Source organism: Aulonocara sp. 'chitande type north' Nkhata Bay, linkage group LG11 (genome assembly GCF_057382095.1).
Source record: "Aulonocara sp. 'chitande type north' Nkhata Bay isolate Kocher_YH1m ecotype deep benthic linkage group LG11, A_spYH_male_GT1.1, whole genome shotgun sequence".
Taxonomy (NCBI): domain Eukaryota; kingdom Metazoa; phylum Chordata; class Actinopteri; order Cichliformes; family Cichlidae; genus Aulonocara; species Aulonocara sp. 'chitande type north' Nkhata Bay.
In genome coordinates this window covers 29,986,165-30,010,355 of record NC_141354.1, presented here as the reverse complement: position 1 = coordinate 30,010,355, position 24,191 = coordinate 29,986,165, and the positions used below count along the sequence as shown (strand labels likewise).

Below are 24,191 nucleotides of genomic sequence, written 5' to 3'. Positions count from 1 at the left end.
CAAAAACGCCTCGTTTGATGTCAGAGGAGAATGGCCAGACTGCTTTCAGCTGACAGGAAGGCAACAGTAACAAGATAACCGCTCATTACAACCAAGGTATGCAGAAGAGCATCTCTGAATCCACAACATGTTGAACCTTGCTAGAGCTGCAGAAGGCTTCTCCAGTCAGCTAAGAACAGGAAACTGAGCTCTGAAGGTAAAATGAGGTCCATTCCAGTACTCACTACCTGTAACTAATGAATTGGCAAGCAAGTCTAACTTTGATGTTTAACTTCTTTTGCTTTTTGTGGAATTACTAATCAAGTGTAGCATTATACAGACGATAAAACATCAGTCTTTATGCTGCAGATCTGCTACAATCAGCCTGGGGAACTTGCAGCTTTTATTTAGTTTCTCGAGGCTAAGCGATTATTTACAAACTCGTTAAAAACAAAAAAAGAAAAAGAAGCAGAATTACAATTTAAAGTTACAATCAGAACAAATGTTAATAAGTTTTAAAAGGGCCTTAAACATGAAGCACAGAAATGAAGAACAGATGAAATATGGAAAAGTGATGATAAAAGAGCTCAGCTGACAAGAGATTCGACAGGCCTCATTAGTTTCACACAGTATAGTTTAATTTTCATCTTTTTGTCATCTTCCCAAAGGCCCAAACAGTTCTGGCATTGTTTATGTAATAATGATACAGTGTTTTATGACAGTCTAGTGAAAGGCAACAGTGAACAGTTGTATTTGCACCAAATGAAAAGTCTTTTTTTTAGGTTTACGGAAATAAGACATTTATTGCTAAAGAACCACAGTCCCATAAACCTACGTCTATCATCTTTAGTCAAAGTATAAAACTCATCTGATGGGTTAGAGTAACAAAGTTTGGACATGGAATAAACTACTTCTCTTCAAGGGATTTAGTGTATGAGGACGTTTCCTGTCCAAAACCCTGAGGGGAAATCATTTAAGAGGTATTTAATAATTTGAGGGTGAAACCAAAATAATCTTAAATCTTCTGGAGGAGCAGTTTTCTGTTTCTCACCGAGACACCATCTCTCATTCCTCCTCCCCTTCTGCCGTGAACTCGGATCTGTTAATGATCTCTTTGCCTACAGTCCTAAGTGGGAGCAGGCATCGTGCATGGCCTAGAGCAGCGTTACATGCCGTCACACACTCCAGAAGGGACTGCTTAACTGCGGTCTGGAGCACACTGGCATGAGGCTGCGGAATGTGCATACACTGGAAAGGGGGTGGGGTGGGGTTGGGACCCAGAAGAGAGAGGGGAAGCACAGCAGCGCCTCTTTCTACTCCTCACAGCTCTCCATATTTAGAGCACACTGAATGTATCTAATGAAGGCAGTCCATACTTTTTTCCCCTTTTAGCGGGGCTGAACATCTGGCTCAGTGCTGTGCGAAAGTGCCGTAGTGGCATTCGTGCCATGTGCACCCTTTATTAGAGGCGGGAGCAGATCTAAAAATGGGATTGGGTGTGCGCGACGCTGTTAATCATGAAGCACAAGGCAGTCACATTTGCTTAGAGATATTCTGGTCTATTTAATTGATGCTCAAACGAACCTAACTGAACTGCACCGCAGGAAAAAAAATTGATGTGATTTTACAAAAAAAGTTTATTATCTTTAAAATGTTTTTACACTTGGTATGACAATGTGCTTACACAATACTTACAGTAGAGTTGGGTGAAATTTAATTTGTACATAGAAAAATAATAATTAAAAAAAAGAAACACCACCAACAATAACAACTAAAAAACAAAAACACATGAACATCTCCCTGGCCACTTCATTAAAATAAATTGGCTGTGAGTCAGTGGGCTCCTAAGTTTCACTGACTGATATGGGAACTGCATCAGGAGGACTAAGCTGGTGAGGATGGGTGGGCTCACTGTGCTCCATCACCCTACTCTCCTGCATACAGCTTTGGTAATTTTACACAATATTTACACTTTTAATCACCAAATCATATTCCATTTACAAAGTGTCGGCTTAATTAAGCATTCCAAAAAACTATTATTCAGTATATTCACATATAAAGCAATGTACATATGTTGGAATTCTTTTTAATGCAATTTTATGCGATGTAAAAATCGATGACCTAATGCTAAAGAAACAACTTTTAGTGCCAACTGTAAAAATCTCAGAAATTAATGAGCGACAGTTTGTCGACCAAAGTGTCTCAAATGTCTTGCTAGGACTAAGAGTGGTAAAAAGACTGAACACGTGGGATGTTTAGAAACGGTTAAAACTGCAATGCTACGACCTTCATTCTCAGAATCATTCCTGCAAGAAGAGGAAATCGGGCAGAACAAGTTGAGGAAGTGGGGCCGGACAAGAAACGAGGGGGTGGGGAAGTAACTGGACACACACCTAAACAGCATGTCAAACATAGCATTCAAACCCTGCTCCCATTATTACACATTAACTGATAAAAGTCAAGAAAAGATTGACCGCTAACTCCTTTTCGCCAGCCTGATTGCCACCGATTGATCCCTCAGTATACCGTGAGCAAAAAGCTCATCCCCGTGAGGGAAGATTACTTGAAGTAAGAAGATGTGGAAAATGTAGGGATTTCCATAAGGATCACTCTGACCTCAGGTTACATCATGCATTCATAAAACAACAGAGGCTCCAAAGTCTTGTGGTTAAGAAGGCAGGGTTTGCAGGAGTGGAAGCTTGGACCTCCACAGCCCATTTAAAAGCAGCACCAGATATGGTCAGTGGCAGGGGGGCTGAAGCGTGTACAGAGGGGGGAGAAAAAGGAGGCTGGGGAGGGAGAACTCGACTGTTCGGGCACGGATCCTTTTTTTTAAATTTTTTTTTTTTTTAAACAGTGGAAAGTAACAACAAAACTTTGATAAATGTGATACCAAAGCTGATTCCTGTGAATGATCCTCATTCAGGGATATAACAGTTTAAAAACTGGAATTGAGGTGATCATCTGAGGAACTTTTAAGAGCCGCAAATGAAAAAAAACACAAAAACGCTAAAAAATAAAACAGTCAGTGAAAACAGTCTCTGTAGCACCCCTCAGTGTCATCGTCTGAGAACACTGCACCTGGAGTCTTGGGTTGGTCATCAACAACCAAGTCTCCCAGAGTCCGTATATCGGGGCTCCTGTGCGATCCGCAGGGCCTGGAGAACTTCAGCAGTGCAATTCGTAGACATAAATAGAAATAAAGAAACTACTTCACTGTTCAGGCTGGACAGTTCGTACATGTGGGAGTGAATGGAAAGGCAAATCTGTGCTTCTCCTGTGTTAGCGCAGAGCAAAGTGTAACATCTGTGGCCTGAAATGCTTCAATACACCTCTGTGTCCTCCTTGGGTCTGTACACGGCGCCGAATCGCTGCATGTACTTTTTGATGTATTCCTTGGTCTTGTGCTTCACATTTTCATTGCACTCGAGGTCCTCGGGATTCTTGCAAGCTTTCAACTCCTTATTCATAACTCCGTGAGTTAGCTAGAAGACAGAGCAGAAGTGAGGAAAGAGTTAGGCATTCATTCTTGCCCTCAAGTCTACAATAAACTGATATTGAAGTTGCGGTAGAGTGGTTAATCCCCTTTAGTGACTTTGCTCTTTATAATTTGACATAATACAATGCTGCAGTCTTTAAATGGGTGAAGCCTAAGTCGTCTTTCTGTTTACTGCGCCCATGTCCTCAGAGTCCTGGTATGTTCGAGTGGCAAACCACTCACATGCACTATCCATGGACCTACTGAGAATCATAATGGAAAAAAAACCCCACCGCCCTTTGAAGAGATGCTGGTTGAAAACAGCTTTTGAGAAGGAGCTAAAACAAAAGAGACAGTGATAATAGCTAGCATGTACAACATTTGTTCTGGAGGCAGAACACAAAAACATTTGGCTGGACGCTGAAATCGTGGGAGTTTAATTATTTAGTAATAGTTTGAAGGAAACTTTGAAAACTTTGTTTACATTAAATGCTGACCAGCATCCTCACTGTGCCGTGACCACACTAGGAAAGAAAGAAACGTTTGCTTTGTGGAAAACTTAATCCATGTATGAACACGGTTACCTTTCTAGCCAGGTGTTTGAAGTCTTCTGTGTTGCTGATGCGTCCAGATTTGCAGTCTGGCTTTCGATAAGGATTCAAGCATTGCACTATGAACTGTGACATCTGATTAACAAACAGGTATAAAGTTAAGTAATGTACAGAATTAAAAAAACAAAAACAAAACAGAAATGGCCGGACAGATTCACGACCATGCAGATCGAAGTGCAGACACTGTATATATGTTTAAAAAAGGAGTTAAAAACATTGCTCTTAACACAGTTTGTGGAAACTCTGACTCACCTCCTTGCGAAAGGTCTCTTTACTTTTCTTAGCGAGTTCACTGGAAGTGTCTGCTTCAGCCGTCTTTGTGGAAAACTACAACGTCATCATAAGAGAAACTCATTAACAGGCTTGTTTGCGGACAAATATAACTCTGAAATGTTGCGGACCAGAATTAGCACGCCACTTTGCAAACTGATTTTTCTATGCTGCAAACCCAACCCTAGCTTAGCTTAATTAAAACATTCCTACAAGTTGCAACGACAGCTACTGAGGTCAGTAGGGAGTAAATGCAGCACCTGTTCACCAGCTATTTGAAACAACGCAGGGATATCCTGCCAGGGTGCCGCTTCCTCTCTGGCCGCAGCCTTCCACAGCAAAGCCAAGCAGGCAGCAGTTAACTGCCTACACCCACTATGAAGCGGTGAGTATCAAGAACAAGCATAAAGGATTCACACACACACACAGCCGCACACACAGAGGAGGAATCCAGACAGTGAGACAGAATGCTTTGCAAGGCTAAAGCATGTGTCATAGTTTTGAGCCCTGGAAGTCGGCACCACCATTGTCTAAAGCCTACAGCTCACACACATGTAGCTGTTCTTGGATTATTGAACAACATGGATGTTTCACCTCAGTCTTGTTTGTTAAATGAACCAACACACCCTACGAATAAATCAAGGAATCTCTGTATGCGTGTCAGTGTGTGTCTTCTCAGCTGTTGTATCTCGTGAGTCGAGTTTGCCCGGATGATGCGTGGTCTCATTTCTGGGGTTTTGCATGCAGACAACACTTAAGACTTGTGACCTCCTACACGATGGCGCGTCTCTGTACTGTCACCACTTAAAATGACAAAATTTACAAATAAACTTCCACCGACTCTCACGTCTACCTTTGCTGTGGGTTGCATGTCCGTCACTGTGCAAGTCTTTCAAAGAGACAGTTATGCAGTTAAAGCGTAAAACCCCAAACTGCAAATAAATGAAGGCTAAATCTCCCACATGGTTTCCATTATCTTTAAAGACAGGATAAAAAATGAAAGGGGAAAACAAAGGAAGCAGAAGAGAGGAGATGAGCTTAGGCATCGCCTCCTCTTTAGCCTTGAGGCTAAAGGACAGACAGCTGAGCAGGGGGCGGGGCGTTTAGACACACTCTTAAAATTTCTGTCTCTCTGTAGAGTGCGATGAAGCCATTTTGAGAGGTGTAGTCGCCGCCAAGTTTATAAGACTCGACAGAACGTGGTGTTGTGCTGAAGGCTTTTCTTCTTCTTCTTCTTTTTTTCTTAGTTGAGAAACAGCTGAAAGTAATCACTGGTGCAGCATCTTCAATTACCTCAAGGAGCAAACACTATAATCGTGTTTTGCATCCAAGCGCAAACTTTCAGGGGAACTAACGAAAAAGTAATGTGGATTCTTTCTCATTGTCAAACGAAGGAATGCAGAGATACTTTTCCACTCTGTGAAGACTGTTACTAAAACCCGCTGTTTCTGACCACCCACCTAAGATTAGATCACAACAGTTAACTTTTTTAAAATCTTTCAGTGAAGAGTAATCAATGTCAAAAGCTCACTTTGGAAGGATTTTCATCATAGGTGGGTGTTCCCAGGTCCATCTCTGATTCATGGTCCACACTAGTGTTGTCACTATTTCCTTCCCAGGTTGGTGGATCCCACTGTGTTTGCCTAAAGGGAAAATAAATAAATAAATGAAACGCAATATGCTTGTGAGGACTTTACTGAGGCACACACACAAAACACCCCTGCAACACAGTTTTACTAACCTTGTAACAATATGGTAGTAGTAAATTTTGCCTTCAGGGTCCCGAGCCACTTTCCAGTTGGGAGGTAGGACGATAGTTTTGGGTTTAGGGGGAGAAGGTGGAGGCAGGTCTATCACACTGTTGGGCACAATCATTTCCTGGAGAAGAAAATAAGTTTTAAACTTAGTATAGGAGGATCACAAAATATACACATACAGCTTCACTTTAATGTGTTTAAAAAGAGATCAAAAATTACTGACACAGCTTTCATTTAAAAACAAAAACAAAACAAATTGACATCTAATTTCTAATGTATATGGCCATTATGTAACAACTTAAATTTGTCACTATAACAACTGTAGTTTGAAGTCATACGTGTTTACATTCTTATAAACAAATGGGACCCATTTAGCTGAACTCTGTCTCATATTAAAAGGGACAGATGCCTAATTCAGATCTATACCACCCCCTTGTGGCCACGACAATAGGGCTTGTTCAAAACCACAAACTCAACTGCCTTATAATATCCCTGTTTTACGTCTTGTCTGTTACCTGCTGAACAGTTTGAGATGTTACAATGGTGGTGACTGTGCCTCCCTGCTGCACCACCACTCCCTGCTGACCAGGATATACCGGCTGGCCATGTAGGTAGCTGGCTGTGGGATCAGTGTATGCCTTCAAAAACAAAGCACAATTAGATGGCAGTCTTACAGACGTTCAGAACCTCTTTTTTCTTTTTTAAGGAATAAAATAAAATATCCTCCTCTGAATTATGAGCTTAGTTTTCCCAACCCCCATCGAATTTGGGTCAAAAATATACTACAGATTGGTCAGGAAAAACATAATTTCCTTTATTAACCATCTTTTAAAAGACTGTCTTGTATTTTCATACAGTTCAATCACAATAAAGATATTAACATTCGCTTTTTTCTATATCAAGGAGTTATCTCTTGTATATCATAATGTAGGTTATTTATAAAAATTACACAAAAATCAAACGTGGGCAATGAGCAAATCTAAGAAAGGTAAAATGGACATTTGTATATGACCAGAGCAAGAAGATTACCTGTATGACTGGAGTGTTGGTCTGGGGGTAGGGAGCAGGGATGCTGTAGATTGTTTGGCAAGGCTGGCCCTGATAATAGATAGCTGTGGGAGTCTGACCCTGTCCCGGGGCTGTGGCATACTGCTGTGCAGGTTGTGTCTGCACAGTCACTGCCTGCTGAGTGGTGGGGTCCCAGAGAGTGGTGTAGCTCTGTTGGCCCTGTACCTGAGGGGCAGACTGGGCTGGTACCGACAGGACAGCTACGCCTGCATCCTGGGTTGCTACAGTTGGCTGGGCATAGTGCTGAGGGTTGCCAGAGGCAAGGTTTGCGGTAGTGACGTGCTGAGGGAGATTGGTGACTGGAGTGGTTTGGGGAGTGGAAGATGGAGAGGTCAGTCCTAGATCTGAGACGAGACGCTGGGGTGGAGTCTGTTCATAGTTGAGACTCGGCTCCACTGTAGGTGTTGGGAGAAGTACTTTGCCCGCATTGGGGTTGGAAGGATCCACAAAAGTCTGGATGGGATATCCAGGTGGGTACATGATGAAACCAGGGCTGGAGGCATAGGCTAGAGCCGGGTCATAAGCCAAAGACTGGAGCTGCTGCTGCTGTTGAAGCTGTTGCTGCTTCTGTGCTTCCCGCTGGGCAACCTCCTGTTCAAACAGCTTCCTGCGCTCCTCTGTGGACAGTTTGTTGCGCTCCTTGCCACCAACTCCTCTTGGTGTCTTGCTGCTGTTAGATGGATCAAACCTTCACAATTCAGAGAACATGAGGACAGCTGAGTACCAAACCTTCACTAGGAGAGTTTGGGAAAAGAAAAAAACACTATGATTCGAGGACACAATCAACAAATAACACAAATTCCTACCGTTCCTCAGTGCGTCGGCTGCTCCTCTCGTAGGATGAAGGTGGAGATGGCGAGCGTCTCCTCCGTCGCTCAGAGCTGCGCGGAGTTTTCTCAGAGCCTCGATCGCGGTCCCTGTCTCTGTCCCAATCTCGATCCCTGTCTCTGTCCCAATCTCGATCCCTGTCTCTGTCCCAATCTCGATCCCTGTCCCGTTCCCTCTCCTTCTCTCGCTCCCGTTCACGTTCTCGGCTTCCTGACGTGGTGCGTGGCGTGAAAGATGTATCTCGATCTCGGCTGCGATCTGCCAGAAAAATCTAATTATATTAAAAGTTATGCAAATAATGTTTCAAGCCAAACATAAACTTCGAGGTAACCGTACCTCTTCCTTCCTTATCTACTTGAGTCTTCTTTGGTATCCTGTACACCTCCTGAAAATAACAGAACTTTGACTTTGGAATACAATGATGAGAGCATCGCAAACATTTGGATGATACACATTTTATACATGTTTATCTATTTTCCTTTGAAGGCGACAACTTATGAATATACCTTTAGATCCTTCCAGCTTTCTAGAAGCCTAGCAGCCATGCCACTAATGTCGAAAACACTGAGCTGTGGTTCCTGACTCCTCTCACTCTCCACATCTGAGACACCTTCCTCTTCATCTTGAGAAGGCGTCCCTATCACTGATGGATCCACAGGGGTTGCTGTGACCGCTGAGGGAATCGTGGCCTCCGGGGCTTCAGCGATAGGTGGAACATCAGTGGTTGGTTCACCACTGTGTGGCTCACTGCTAGGCAGTGTTTTCTTAGCCTCTTCAGCCTCTGTCTGGGATTCCATAGTCTCTGAAGGCTGCTCAGGTGGAGCATCAGCAACACCCGTTTGACTGGATTGGGTCTCTGGCTCATGGACTTTAACACTGGGCTGGCCTTCTTCTAATTCTGCATTTTCTGTCACTGATTGGGTATCTTGAGGCTTCCCACTCTCTTGTGTTTCAACTGGCTCTTTTGCTGGTTCCAGCTCATCTGCCTGATCTTCACTTTTGACTTCTTTTATATCGGAGTCCTCTTCCACAACCAAATCAGGTTTTTCCTTCACCTCTTCAGTTGGAGGTTGAGGTTCACTGCTTGAAGTCATCGCTGCCTCTTCCTGTTTCTCTCCTATGACTTCTTTTCCCAACTCTTCCGCTGAATCTGTGGTTGGATCTGCAGCGTCCACCGGTGTGTCTGGCTTCAACTGCTTTCCTTCAGGAAGTCCTGCACGTGAATTTTCATCATCTTCCTCATCATCCTCCTCCTCCTCTTCCTCTTTCCCATCGGATGCTTTGCTAGCATCAGAAAGAGCGCTGTCCAGACTGTTTTCGCTGATGATTTTAAGGCGTCTGTACACAGCAGGCTTGGACGTGTCACTATCTAGTTCTGGTCCCATTTTAGCGGAGGAACCATCAGGAGTGTTGAGGGGAGTTTGGGCACGGGAGGTGTTCTCACTAGAGTAACCATCCATCTCAGTCTGCTGAGGAAGAGTTTTTGTCTGAGCCCACCGCTGAATGAAGGTCAGGACTCTGCTCTCCTCCAACATGTTCTTAGTTGAGATGGGCAGCACACTGAGGGTCTTCATGATCTGCAAACAAGGCAATCGCTGGTCAAACAGCAAGTGGCTGTGTATGGGCCATACAGTGATATATGATAACATTTTGACATATCTCACCTGTAATTGCAGTTTGATGTTGTTGGCACTGTTGCCTTTAGCTTCGGAAAGCTCCACCATGAAAATCCAGAGCAAAGACAATCCATGGTGGTCTAAGAACTGCTTCAAGCATGATGGATTTTGTGTATCCTGTACAAAACAAACATAACATGTTATAACCTAAAAAAGAAGATAAAAAAAAATCAACAATATAGACAACGTATTCACAGATCTAGTCATACTTGTATGAGCTTTAGACAGATGAGTTTCTGTTCCATCGTTTCCACTCGGACCATCAGTCTGCAGAGAGACACCACCTGTTTCTCATCGTATAAGCCTTCGCCATTCTCTAGTAATGCCTCCAGCTCTTCATCGACCTGTGAAAGGACAGCATAGAAACAAGAGTGAAGATACATTTTGGCATTTAAAACACTCCGTGTATACAGCCTGTAGTTACAATGATGGCTTCTCATATTACACAAGGACAAAGTTTCAAATAATAAAGGTCAACTTATGTACTGTGCAAGTAATCACAGTGAGTCAAAATGCTTGGGCTGTTCTAAAAGCTCATTCCCCCCCCCATTTCTGGCTCCGTTTGACGTCAAAGGGAGGGGATATCAAGGCACACAGTTCTGGCTCTGCCCCATCAACCTGCTGTTCAAAATGAGGGGTGAGGCACTCTGAAGAATTCCAGCTTAAATTGAGGGTGGCCTTAAAAGGAGGGTAGCTAAAACAGTTAGTTTCAGAGTGTCTACTGACATGCAATATAAGACAAGTATAAAAACTGAACTACAAATTATGCAGAGATATTCCAGCAGTGTCTAAATATTAAAAAAATAATAAGCTTGAAACAAACAGATCTAATCTAAGAAGCAAGTACAGGCATTGTAATACAGGCTGTTATGAATCCTCTACTGTAACTTTAACACTATGACTTCAAAGACCACTACAATTACCCTGTAAATGAGGCTGTGAATACCAAGTAGTCAAATATCCTGAAGTTCTGGTACATTACTAACACATTTTCACTATATTGCTGAAGCAGTTACTTATTATAGTGATCAAAAGGAAAAGAAAGATAACATTTTTTGCACTGTTATTGTGTAAACTTTTTAAAAACGGAACAGTTAATGAGTTCACAGCTTCTGTTGCCTTTTCTGATATGATTGATTTTGCATGAATATTTTCTAACAGGTTTATGTACCTGATTATTAAGAAGAGGAAAATAACAGTTGCACACAGCAGTGTATGCAGCTTAACAGTTCTCAGCACTCAATTTATACAAATTTGTAAGTCTTTCCCTCTCTTAGTTGTTGTGTATCAGTCACTAAAGTGCCGGCCTCCATGCAATCCTGTTAAAGCTACACTTAAAAGAAATGCCTTAAGACCTTTAAATATTACTAAAAGAACCGACCGTTGTGAGAGCACTCTTTCGACTGCGGTCTTTCTTCATCTTCCCACCAGCTGCTCGAACACTAACTCTGTTCTCCCCACCCAGGAAGCCTCTGCAGCTGGGTGCTCCACAGAAGCATTTCTGTGCTTCTTTCCTGCAGGGTACAATTAAACAGAGATGAAACCACCACTGCTAAACCATTCGATGAAAAGGTTAACCAGTCTTTCTTTTTGAGTCTATTCATATATTATACGTCGAACACAAAAATACAGTAACCGCGCAGGAACCGTACCCATATCTCTGAAACTGGTAGTCAAACGTGAGCTCAGTTCCTGCAGTAACAGCCTTGGTGGTGAAGAACCCAACTCGAAGCTGACCGTTGACTGTCCACTGAAACGATTAAAAAATTAAATAAAAAAACAAAACAAAAAAGTAAAAGAAACTAAAAGGATACGCCAAAGAGTTTTATTTTGCCACCGTACCTTTTGGGTTTCACAGTTGGGCTCGCAGCTGTGGTTCATGAACCGAGAGCAATTACCCTTCAGCGTTGCATCAATAATCTGAGAGAGGCAGTACAGCGTCAGCCGTTTCTTCCAGCCACCACAAATAACCATTAAAACCATTTACAGACGCCATTTGATGTGTTAAATCATCACTTACCTCGTTATTCTTCAGAGACATAAAATAGTAGTGGATGTTCTTATTGCGAGCGTACTCTTTCACCCTTGTTTTGAACTCTTTGTGGTCCAAAACCTCACCGCAGTATTCCAGTACAAAGGTGTTTCTAAGAAAACAACAAAAGCAGTTTCACATATATCACCACTGTTGTTTTTTCTTTCCACATGCATTTTTATCTAGTATAAGTCAGATCTTATAACCTCTTAGGAAGCACTGTCGAGGCCTTGTTCTATCGTTATGCAGTGAAACAGAGAGCCTCTTTTGTCAACTACTGAATGTTATTTTCTAAAAATTATTTCACAGCGTTCTATTAAAAACCAATAAGTGTCTTACGATGCCAAGTCTTTAGCTGCCCGTAGTCCCCAGCCCTTGTCTTCTGTAAGGATCACATCAAAGTCGGCATGTTGTTTCATCTGAAAGCGGCGATTAGAGCAGTAGGCTCCATTCAGGCACCGTGACGAACTAAGAAAAAAAAAATCACATGGAAAAAAGATGTTACGAGAAAGACGTAAAAAGATTTGATTAACAAAACAGAAAAGGTGCTTAGAAAACTATGGATTTCCAGGTTCTTAATTAAGGAAAGTTGTAAAATATTTATTGATGTAAAAGATGCCAGCGGTTCAATAACCTTTATTACACTTACCACTCAATCATCAGCAGCCGGTTTAAACAGTCATCTCCGCATGCTAGTACGCCCCTTGCTCGGTCCTCTCTGGGTAGCACCGGGCACTCACACTGCATTCGTTTAATATCTCGATGAGATTTGCTTTTTTTCCTGCAAATTACATTTTAAAACTTTCAAAGATCAAGTCTGAAAATAATTCAACATTTTGCTAGGAAGTTACTCTTCACAAACAAACTTGATTCTCTGACGGGAATCATCTTACCTTTCTGTTAGGTACAAGTTCTCCTCAATCAAGTCAAAGTACGGAGGCATCTTTTTAGACTTGGCAAACTCTTTCCATCTATTTGCATCTTGAAAGTCCTGCAGAGTGAGTGATGGACGGTCCGCTGCAGATTTTACAAGAGTTTCTTTAGCGACTTCAGTATCTCCTTGACGGTCCCTTTTAGCTGCAGGGCCAGCCTCTGCCTCGTTGTCTGAATCGGACTCTATCTCTGGACGCCTTTTCTTGGGAGGGCCCCTTCCTCTGTGGGGCCTAAAACTGTCTTCTCTAGAGGGGTCGGGTACAGCAGAACCCCTGCTATTGCTGCTTATTTCATGACCTTGTACAAAGCTTGATGACCCTTGAGTGTTAGGCCCACTGCCCTCAAAAGCCGTTTTGCTACAACTTGATGATTTATCCCCACTGAAGTCGTCATGATCATTAGTGAGGGAGTCGGGTTGAATTTCGCCTGAAGGATCCTGATCAATGACATTTGCATGGAGGTAGTTTTTTCTGCTTGTCTGCATGTTTTGCGACTGCTGGATACAGGAAGCAGTACTTGGTCTGTGTTCTTGTTCCTTGGAAAAAGATCCTGACAGTTTAGTGTTTGTTAACTGAGGCCCGTGGCTGCTATCAGGCTGCTGGTACGTACTAGTAGGCTGTTCTGGTTGTGAGAAATCCCAACCCAGGTTGAATTCATGCTTCTCATTAATATTGTCAGCCCTGGAGAAACGATCTTGTTGGTAATGCACGTGCGTCCGATCTCCTCTGTTGCTCACATCATGTTGTTTGTGCCCTTGCTCACACTGTTTGGAATTATCACGCATGGGGGTGGAATCTGTGACACTTGCATGGGAACTGGTATGACCAGCAGTATAAGGTTGGGTACTGATGGAGGTGGAGGCCTCTGAGTGACTGGTGCTATCAATCATATTGCTCTGGGACTGACACAATGTACTATTACTGAGTGAATCGCTTATACTGGTCTGTGTTGTGGGTTGTTTTTTCTGTTGGCTAACTTGATTTGGGGGTTCACTAATATGTTTTTCAGCTGCTAAGGCATTCTGCTGTTGTAAAATATTCAAAGGTCCCCTCTCCTCTGTATTCATTGTTAGACAAGAATTCTTTGGCACCACTACTACAGAGTGCAACTGTTTTATAGCCTCGTCGCAATCAGAGTCATACTCTGAGTTATCGCTATCACTGGCCTCACTCTGTCCTGACGCATCCTGACTGGGAGACATTCTCTTACTTAGTTTGCTCTTGCTAGCACTGTCCTTGGATTTGTTTTCGGAATTTTCCTCATTTGAGTGCTGTGCTGTTGCTGCCGAGTTGATCTGTATCTTGTCATTTATGTGCAGTGGCTGATCTGTGTTTGACTTTTGAGAAGCAGACAGTTTGGAGTCACAGTGGTCATTGCTGGTGCTGGCTTGCGAAGGCTCACTTTGGTCTTTGCAATTAAAGGTCACGGGTGTGCTCTCTGATTGGACTTCCTGCTTTGAGATCTCCGTCTGCCTTACCAGTCTGGAATGTGTTCCAGCTTCCTGCTGAATATCATCTTTAATATCACAGTCTTGTTGAGCATTATCTTTAGAGAACTCTATTTTTTTGACAGAGATCACCTTTTTAACAGTATTTAATAGTTTACTCTCTACACAAACAGTTCTCTGTGAATTTTCACTCTCCGAGGAATCCTGCCCAACAATATCCCACCGTGACTTTCGGGTACTACAGCTGCCCTTTTTTACATCGGTAGGTAGTGACTCTGGCGGATTCTCAGACTGAAGACAAGATGAATCAGATTTGACTGGCAAATTTGTGTCAGACTCTTTACTGACTGGCTGAGCTTCATCCAGCTCAACATTTTCTGGTTTAGTGTTTTGCTGGACAGCCTCTGTGACAGCTTTATCCACTGAATGAAGTACAGACTCTGGCCCAGTTGAACAGTAAAAAATTTCCTCGTCCTTATTGCACATTGTACTGTCATTACCACTACATAAATTTACGACAGATGCATTTGAATTCACATGTGTTGGATCATTAGAGGAAAGGCTATCCTTCACATTAGACACGTTTTCCAGAGTAGAGTTTACATGCTTTAGGCTCTCGCTGTAAGTGACATCAGAGGCAATGTTATTTTCCATTTCAAGACCTGATTTTGCTTCTGTCTTAAGTGACAGTTCTTGCAAACCCTCACCACAAGACCCCACCTCCTTTTCATCTTTATTGCCATTTTCATTTTCAACCGGTTGGGAATCGGATTTTTCTTTTGAACTCTGAGAAAATGATTCTGTTGTGGTTGCACAAGATGGTGCTTTTCCAGGGCTATGAAATAAATCATCTGATTGTCTATCTTGCCCAGAAGATTTCACAGAAGATCTAGAGGGGACCTGTTTCGACTCTGGTCTACTGCTTTTCTTTTGAGAGTTTTTACAGTTCTCCAAGGAGCTGGAGCTTCTGTTGGATGACTGTAATTTGCCCTTATGATCCGTTTCAGAGTCACTGGGGCTGCTTTTTTGCCGTTTTTCATGTGTCTGAGAGTGTGTGTAACTACTGGAAGATGAAGATTTATTGTTGGCCTCTGACTTATGATGGCTGCTAGATTTACGGTGACTGGAGTCCAGATCAGGAGAACCCTTGCGTAGGGTATCAGAGTCCGATAACCGCTTTGTAATCCTTTCAGACTTTGAGGACTGTGTTCTTTTATCCAACTCTGAAAAGTGAGGTGAATCTACAGATTTTGAGGTTTTTTCAGATTTTGAGTAGGATGATGATTTTGACTCCTTATGTGAGCTTGAGTGGTTAGATGACCTACTGTTGTCACTTGTCCTCGACCTTGTTTTTCTGTGGTCATCTTCAGAGTCGGAACTGTCCCGAGTTCTGTCAGTCCGAGAGCGAGAACGTCTTCTATCCCTGCGTGGAGAACTCCTGTGCGATCTCCGGTCTGATTCATGATAGTAGGACCTTTCAGAGCGCGATCCTCTGTCACTTCTAATTCTGTCTGATCTGGAGTGTGAAGAACTTGTTCGAGAACCTCTTGATCTAGACCGTGATCTAGATCTGGACCTTCGGCGATCTTTCTCTGATCGGGATGAGCGTGAAGATGTGTGTCTGGAATCACGGTCTGATTTCGAGTAACTAGACGACCTTTCGTAATTCTCTGAGCGCTTTGAGAAACTTTTTTCCCTTTCCTCTGCATGTGAACCAGAAGAAGATTTTCTTACATCTTTACTTCTGCTGTCAGAGTTTGTTTTACTTTTGGAATCAACTGATTTGTGGCTGGAAGACATCTGGGCTGAATCTCCATCAGATTCGGAGCCAGGGGGGGCACTATCTGACTGTGACCTGGTTTTCCTTTTGTGTATCTTTTCATCCTGCTCAGTACTGCTGGATGTCTCCCCATCTTTTCCTGAGGAGGCAGCTGGTTTCTTGAGGCTTGAGGTTTCTCTCGTCTCAGAGGTTTCAGTGTGAGCACTTTCAGAGGGACAGGTGCTGATGAGACTCTGGGGTGCTGGGAGTTCATTCTGAAATAGAGAGGTGTGCGGCTCTTCTGGCATAACTGACTGTTTCTCTTCAGTCACAGAGTCATTAAGAATTTGCTTCTTGAAATGCATCATTTTCACTTTAGTAGCTGTGGGGACTGGCGTCTGAGGTGTCTCTGTTTTTGATACTGGCACCAAGGGTGTCTGCCTTTGCTCAGTTTTGCTGTCTGCACTCTTTCCAGGTTTTTCGGAGGTTGACTGTGACGAGGCAGCATGAGGATCTGACTTATCAGGACTGGGAGGGATGAAGAACGAGCTTTGGAGTGGCTTCTTTGTCTGTGAGAAGCTGAAGGACACTTTCTGACGACCCTGATCTTCTAAGTTGACCTTCATCTTGGTCCCTTTAGGCAAAAGGTGGTTGGACAGCATGACTCTGGGAGACAGGCTTTTGATTAGAGCTGCTTTAGACAGGCCCTCCACCTTTACCTACAATACAAGAGAAAACACATAAACGTGCTGCCTCAGTTCTTTTATATAATAAAAAAGGCTGTAAAATGCTGATAAGACCGCAGATATTTATAGTCATTAATTATATTTAGTTAACTTACCGATGCACCACTCCCTTCCTCTCTGGATTTACATAAGAGCAATATGGGAAAGTAGAAGAAAGGAAAGTCAGAAATTAATTTACAATCGTAAAAGTAAAGAAAAGAAACTTTAAGATTAAAGCCAAAATTATCAGGGTAAACCTGCGGATGTAAACATTTACCTGAAAATGTTCTCTGGACTAATGACAAATGACTTCAAAACAACTGTTGCCCAATCTGAAACAGTGGTTCAGTATCTTTCACTCATTGCCCAATATTCTCAAGTTCAAAGGGAATGCTATGCCAAGTGTATTAACACTTCTGATTTCTATCAGAGTTAAATTAATAAACAGACAGAAATAAACAGACTCAAGTTTCATTTTAACATTTTAAATATAGCGGACAGGGAATTAGCTTACGGCAGCCATGTGATCATATGTGTTTAGACTACTAGTGGCAAACAGTGTTAGGCAGTAATGGATTTCACCGATAAATAAATGAAATGGAAGTGCTGAGACTGTCAGGTTAACTGACCTAGACATGTCACATACATCTAAGGGGGGGGGGGGAGGACGACACAGGAAATTGCTTTACATTACATAACTGCTCAGATCAACTTTAAATAGGTTTCCTCAAACCCACCAAAGTTTGAGGAAGCCTGCTAAGCAAAAAATAAACTTCAGCATGTGATGTTGAATACAATAACATTTCTGAGGAAAGTTACATTTTATCTAAATGCACTGTCTTTTGGATGCCTAATTCTCACATAAGTATATACATATATATATTATGTCTATATAATTCCAAATTCCTTATAAAGATGCCTTTGGTGTAGAAGAATGTGACATAGTTGGAACGTACCCATGCAAACATGGTATGAGCATGCAAACTACAACCAGATGAACAGAACAGACATTCAGCCTCTGAGCCTGTTACTCTGAGGGCAGAACAATGAGCTACTATGCAGAGAAAAACTAGAAAAGCTAACAAAAAAACTGCATGTTCAATCAGATTACTAAAAGCTGACTAACTTGCAAGATCAGTTTTAAAGGTTTTAGTTTTTTGCTAGGGAAAAAATTGATACAGCATAGTATTGTCATTTTGCTTGGTGACATTGTATCTAGAGCAGGGCGATATGGCCAAAAATATTTATCACGATATATATTTGAAAATTTGCGATAACGATATAACCGATGATATAATTGATGCGAGACAAAATACAACTCCACAACATTACTAGCGCAAAAAGACAACCTTCCATTTATTTTCACTTAAACAAGAAGCTGGTTTTTATGTACATTAAAGCTTTATAAAAATGTAACAGTGCAAATGCAAATTCCTTGCTGAAAGTTTAACCAAAAGGCATTTCCAGTAGAAATGGGCTGACATATCCTGAGCATAACCATGTATAATATCCACTGAAGTTAAAAAGAGGTGCTTTGCAACATTAAACTGCAGTGTGCAGTACGCATTTTTCGGACCATAAGGTGCACGGGATTATAAGGCACATTAAGCGAAACAAAGCAGTCAGATAAATCAAACTTTATTAAACTCATTCTTCTTGCTTCCTCCACTTCTGTACCATTGATTCATTAATGTTGAATTCTCTGGCAGCTGCTCTGTTCCCATGTTGTTGCAGTATATTAATGACTAACCTCGCATTGTGGATGGATTATCTCAGTTGTTCTCCTGACTGAAGTTTGGTCCGTTTACAGCATCCTGCCATGCGATTGCATTTGTCTCTAACCATGAAGAACCTTCACGTTAACTTTTATAAGTGGAAAAGTGTTAGTGTTCGTCCTCCAGCTTCACTGTTTATGTTATGCTAACATAGCTGTGTCGCTAGCGATCACGTAGCACATCATTATATACCAGCTAGCCCAACTTCAGTAACCCTACAAACGTCACTGCTGTTTAGTTTCCTGTCTTCATTTATGTTGGAAGTGATAGCAGAACTGTACGTTTGATTTTTTTCAGAAATCTCTCAGTCAGAACATGCAATATCATGCTTAGGTAACTAGCGAAACTAGCGAGCTAACTTCCGCTAGCTTCCTGCTAACGTCTAACTCCGTTAAATGTAATAACTTTTGTTTTCATGGATGCCTGGAAGTTAAACTTTATAGTTACACCTGGTAAAGCAGCAATGCTGATCGTTTTATTAAAGATGAAAGAATTTAGACAGTTTTTAACTCTAAGTGATGCTGCAGTGTTGTTTGACCTGAAGCATACGGAGTTTAGGACCCAGATTACTCCCAGATTTAAGAGCATCTTAGTCCGACAAATATGACAATAACAACGGCCGCTTGCATGTTCTGCAAAAAATGTGCTTTGTTGTGTATCTGACGGACAAACACCAAACCAGTTCCACATCACGGAAGTTGCACCGTTTTTACAAACCAATTCTGGTTCATCTGTTTCACTCAACAATCGGCCATGTGCGTATGAAAACAAAGGCACCGCGCATGCGCGTTTTACTCCCATTCTATCGCGATATTTCATTTTCCTATCGTTGCCTAACATTATACCGGTATTACCGTGAACGGTATAATATGGCCCAGCCCTAATTGTATCAACACAAGAACAGCAAATAGCAATTTTTTTATTAGATAAATTCAAATACTCTGGGAATATTACAACAAGATGCAGACGATATCGATGCAGACAGCAACACATATGATTTTCAACATTATTTGATCACAACTAATTCCTGTATTATCAGAAACAGATTGCATGCAAATGCCAGCTTGCCCTCATTCAATTGCAGACTGACAGACAACGGTCTGACTGGTTTTTCTTTGAAAAACTGACGGAACCAGCTCAGTGTTCCTTCAGTGGGCTGGTTTCAGTTATTATGCAAATATACTGTTTATAAAATTGGGGAAACCTGCAGTCAGCTGAGACTGAAGAAGTCACTTGAATGAGTGACGGAAAGTTTCTCCCACTGAAAACGCTACGTCCAGATGAACAGAATCAACTTTTGGAGAAATTGAAGTGAGACAACTTTATCTTAGTGGATGAAACAGATATTGACAAAGTTTAACTTTGAGGACATCATTCGCAGTTTAAAAATTATGAAAACTAACAATATATATTATTGCAATGCTCAGAATTTCGCAAAATTAAAAAAATAATAATAATAATCACAAAAATATTGTATCATGAGTGAAGTATTGTGATAATACTGTATAGTGGAGTGTCTGGTGATTCCTGCCTCTATTGTTTACATTTCCTGCTTATTTCGAAATGATTTCTGTCAGACATAAATAAAAGTTCAACTCTCTCTGAACTTCCAAAAGTGATCCAGCATTGCATAACACCACTTCTCAACACCACTTCTCAACCAAAACAAAGCGCTACGGCTACCACACATTCTTAGAGCTGAATGAAATAAGTGGATATTTCAGTGAAGACCAGAACAAAAAATATTTAGGATTCACTTTTCAAACTTTTTTTTTTTTTTTTTTTAAATATGCAGGCCTTATTATATCTAGCTGTGATGCTCTTGTGGGCTGACCCACATCCATCTTTAGGCCCCCACTGGTTATGTCGCAAGCCAAACATGACGTCACCACAGCCCTGTCACCATTTACACCAGCACTGAGGGGGCACCAGATTCACTGCAGTATTCTCCTGAACGACAGGTGCTGCCACACAGACAAAGCCTATACGACAGCATTGGTATGGGAGTAAAAGACGACGAAAGGGGAATACTTTCTCCAGAAAGTCTCAACTTTCCAAATCTCTGAGCTCCTGCACTGATAAATCACTGAAATGCCGATAAAACCCATGACCATTGAAAACGTGTGTCTTCAATCTGGCTGCCCCCAACTACACAAGGGTTAGAAAAACCTAAGAAGTCCACGGCTAACTGAAACGACACCAAAGCGCAGCTCGCCTATGCGGATATGACGTCACTTATGGTGCGCGTCACCATTGACAAGGGTGACAACGGCAGGTCTAATAGGCCCTTTACACAGTGTATTCTGTGCTTTACCATACCGAAGGACAAAGCATTCAGATTTCTCCCCTTTTTACTGCAAGTAAGATTTTTTTCTGGCAGTACGAGTTTCTTTCATCACTCTTTCAATAGAAACACCGAAAAGAATAACAGTTGGTAAGATAATTGTGGAATGTCCATGAATTTAAATGTTTCGAAACTTGTTCTGAAATAATTACGTTCTACTAAATGGATTCATATTCATTTCTAACCCTGAACTTAAATAAATAGAGCTCACATACAATGACACTGAGAGTGAAAAGGGGCGACTGGTATGCAACTCCTGTTTCAGTGGCATAGACTACAGAACAAGGGGTTTGGCACACCATTGGGCATTCTTTTCTCATCGCCATGTTGCTGTTATATATCTTTACTGTCTTTACTGAGACTGGTAACTGGTGTTCCAAAACAACAATAAAAGCAAAGAAATAAAAGCGGTCAACATATAAGAAAACTTAATGTGTGACTTTTTATTCCCTTTCTACTTTTAATAAAATGTGTCTGTTTTCTTTGGGCAAAGCTTGATATGGGTGATGGGAAAAATGGGTCATTTATTCCTTTAGGATTTCAATTTTCTTTTTTTTCTCCTGTGACCTTCAAACTGAGACACATGCGCTGGGACATTCAGTAATACAGAAAGAGCTATGAAATGCAAGAATGGGGAATAACAACTGGTTCCTGTTAAGAACTGCTTCCAAATAACCCCATTAGCTCCATTGGAATTAAATGCTTCCAAGCCAATCATTTTTCATTAATTAGTGCTGCCATGTATTCCTTACAGTTGCCCGTTACAAAGAAAAACAAAAAACAAAATAATAACAAAGAGTGGAGTTTTTGCTCACCTCAGTCAAATCCAAGCCATATTTTCTACTCTGTCTCTGCACTGAAAAGATAATAAATCAGTTACACTGATGCTAAAAACATGTGTAGGACTACTTTTTTCCCTGTAAAGATTGAATCTGGAATCAATAAGGGCAATCAATTAAAAAAAAGATTATAACACAGGTTTCAATGAATATCTTTCCCTTTGCAAACAGCTTTCTTGTAATTTTTTTGTAATTGTAATTTACAAGCATCTAATCTTTTAAGCTGATAAATAAATTATAAAAAGAAAATGAAAAATATATGGTTAAAAAAAAATACATCTTCAGGTAACAATTTCTATTCAATTTGTTCGATATATATATATGACTTGTTTGTTTTTTTCCTGCTTTTACTGTCCTGTATTACCACAACAAACTTTAAGGAACTGTGTATGAACTACAAAAAACACACCATCTAGACAATGACTGACAATTAATAAATAAACAGATGAAAGGATGTGGAAAAAGCACAGAACTTATGAGTTGCATAAGACACTTTAGTGCTTAAATTAAAAAAAAAAAAAGAAGCTCTTTATATGAACAATAACATGGCGGTGGATGGGTTGACGTAGAAGTCAAAATGTTTTAAAAGTAGCGTGCCAGACTATATTCATAAACATAACACAACTTGGTAAGCATTCTACATTTTCTGCTGTCTAATACCTGATCTCTGACTTGTGCAGAGCGTCCATAGAGAAATTCGTCTAGGATTAGTAGGCCTGAAGGGGCTGCTGGCCAAGAATAATCCAAATCAGAGAAATGAGCCCTCCAAAGTGACGCCACACCTGACAAAAAGAAAGACAAAGCAATGAACTAAGTCTCTCTGTATCCACAACAGCTAATCACTCAGGAACTTGTACACTTTTGACACCATTAAAATCTCAGTAAAGTTCCTGCTAATGACACAATAACTGCAGTATTTCACAGTTTGTCTCTGTTGTCCAACACACATTGTATATTCAGCACACAACGTCAGAAAGCACATTGTGTCACATGCATTAAAGCGTTGCACAGTAACGACTTCTGCAGACCCGCCTTCCTTTCTGTTATCTATCGATGCAATGTGGCCGTACCTCGTCTTACTCCCATTAGACATGGACCCCCTCCCCCCAATTTAAGTACATTTGGCTGTAAATTTCCACTGTTGTTGCTTCAGCTGATCAACATATAGGAAGTTACGTTCGCCAATTGTTTATTAACAGCAAGTTTCATGGTCGAAGATAAATGGAAAAACATGGATGGATGCAGGGCGGGCATTAGAAGATGCAGCTGATTATTAGACACGGCAAAGACAAGCATGCGGACTACATAAAACAAAATGCTGTTTGCAGAACAACGATTTATGTGAATGACCACATCGACACTGTAATGGGACAAACAAATCGTGACTGAATGCAAACTGAGTAACTACACTTAAGCATGGCCTGTGCAGTGAGTGTATGCAGCCAAAACATGGCCTTTAAAAAGACAGCCACTTCTAGAACTAGCTAAATTATTGTTCTAAAGCAAATAATTTAGTCTGCTATTTTTTAAGGATTGCTTACACTAACACTGAGAAGGCAGAAAACACGTCATACCTTAGTTATTAGACCGTGATGATAATTTGCTAAAAAATATAATAGCTGAGCTAGCTTGGGTAGGTTAGCAGAGATTTCATGGGCCGTCTTTAAAGACAGCAGGAGCATATTCCTTGTGTATAACGTAGGCTATTACTGTCGACTAGCAAACAGTTGTGTACTTTGACATGCTAGAAGTAAGGCTTTTAGTGTGTTTTCGGGTGCCTGTCAGGGGGTTGAACAATCACATTTGCTTCTGTAAAGGGCTAGCATCAGCAGCTAACACTAGCTGTGTTAGCTTTGCCTCGCTCTGTAGGCTAACGTGGCTGTCGTAAACTTGTTATACTTTGAGCTTTACCTGGTGTGTTCACTCAGAATAATTGGGGTTTTTTCGACAGTGTGAGCACCTTACCTTTGTAGTTGTTTGACACGGAAGAAAATATATGACATTCACTTCTATTTTAGGATACAATGGACCCCTATAGTGGAGTCTGTGACCCGGCTTTGCTAGCATGATAGCTAATGTTTTGTTTTGTAGTAAGGTGGTTTCACCAGAAATAAGGACCCGCTAAACAACCGGGACATGCTCACGAGGTACTCACTTTACGAAGTGTTTAAGGTCACAGGGATCCCCCATCTTCGAAATCACCGGTGATCGGCTTTCTAAAACATCAGGCAGCAACGTATACCGACGTTAAATCCATACGGAGCTGTCGGAAATGGTCGTCGGCTCACTGGCTCCGCTACTGCTGCGCCCTAGCTTCAGCATGGGTGAATGGTGGTACGACCGAGCCAGAATGCGCTCACATAGTTAGCGAAGAGTTGTGGGAGAGCTCTAAAACACAAATGATAGCGAATGCAGCGCCTCTGGAAGTGTTTAAAATGACAAGACTAACAGTCTGATCCCCCAACGAAGTCTTTTGAGCATGTGTTTTAGCCACTTTTTATTTGTATCAGCCACTAATCGAGTGCCTCTGTTTCTGAGGCTTCTCTGTTCAGCATCACATGATATGGGTGCACAGCTGGCGCGAACCCCGGAGCGCACTGCGGCTCCTACGAGTCAAACAACCAGTTAAAATTTCAAAAAGGCAGGCCTTGTTAGAGAGCATCACACAGT

The 24,191-nt window shown here is 41.6% G+C and overlaps 1 protein-coding gene across 3 annotated transcripts; it reads right to left on the bottom strand.

Annotated features, from left to right (window-relative positions):
* Nucleotides 1-1,598: 1,598 nt before the first annotated feature.
* Nucleotides 1,599-24,035, bottom strand: setd2 (SET domain containing 2, histone lysine methyltransferase). Of its 3 annotated transcripts, none has more exons than XM_086311950.1 (22): nucleotides 23,677-24,035; nucleotides 22,182-22,303; nucleotides 16,680-16,701; nucleotides 12,593-16,557; nucleotides 12,349-12,480; nucleotides 12,039-12,167; nucleotides 11,688-11,811; nucleotides 11,510-11,587; nucleotides 11,320-11,417; nucleotides 11,049-11,181; nucleotides 9,877-10,011; nucleotides 9,656-9,784; nucleotides 8,498-9,568; nucleotides 8,328-8,376; nucleotides 7,970-8,249; nucleotides 7,125-7,851; nucleotides 6,611-6,733; nucleotides 6,080-6,216; nucleotides 5,870-5,981; nucleotides 4,321-4,395; nucleotides 4,042-4,143; nucleotides 1,599-3,464 (listed from the first exon to the last, which is right to left on the bottom strand). In XM_086311950.1, the coding sequence occupies exons 2-22, from the start codon at nucleotides 22,208-22,210 to the stop codon at nucleotides 3,303-3,305; spliced, it is 7,812 nt and encodes a 2,603-aa protein (XP_086168076.1). In that variant the 5' UTR covers nucleotides 22,211-22,303; nucleotides 23,677-24,035; the 3' UTR covers nucleotides 1,599-3,302. The 3 variants fall into 3 exon arrangements, with proteins under 3 accessions (XP_086168076.1, XP_086168077.1, XP_086168075.1); XM_086311951.1 differs by lacking the exon at nucleotides 23,677-24,035 and adding an exon at nucleotides 21,498-21,538; XM_086311949.1 differs by lacking the exon at nucleotides 22,182-22,303.
* Nucleotides 24,036-24,191: the final 156 nt, after the last annotated feature.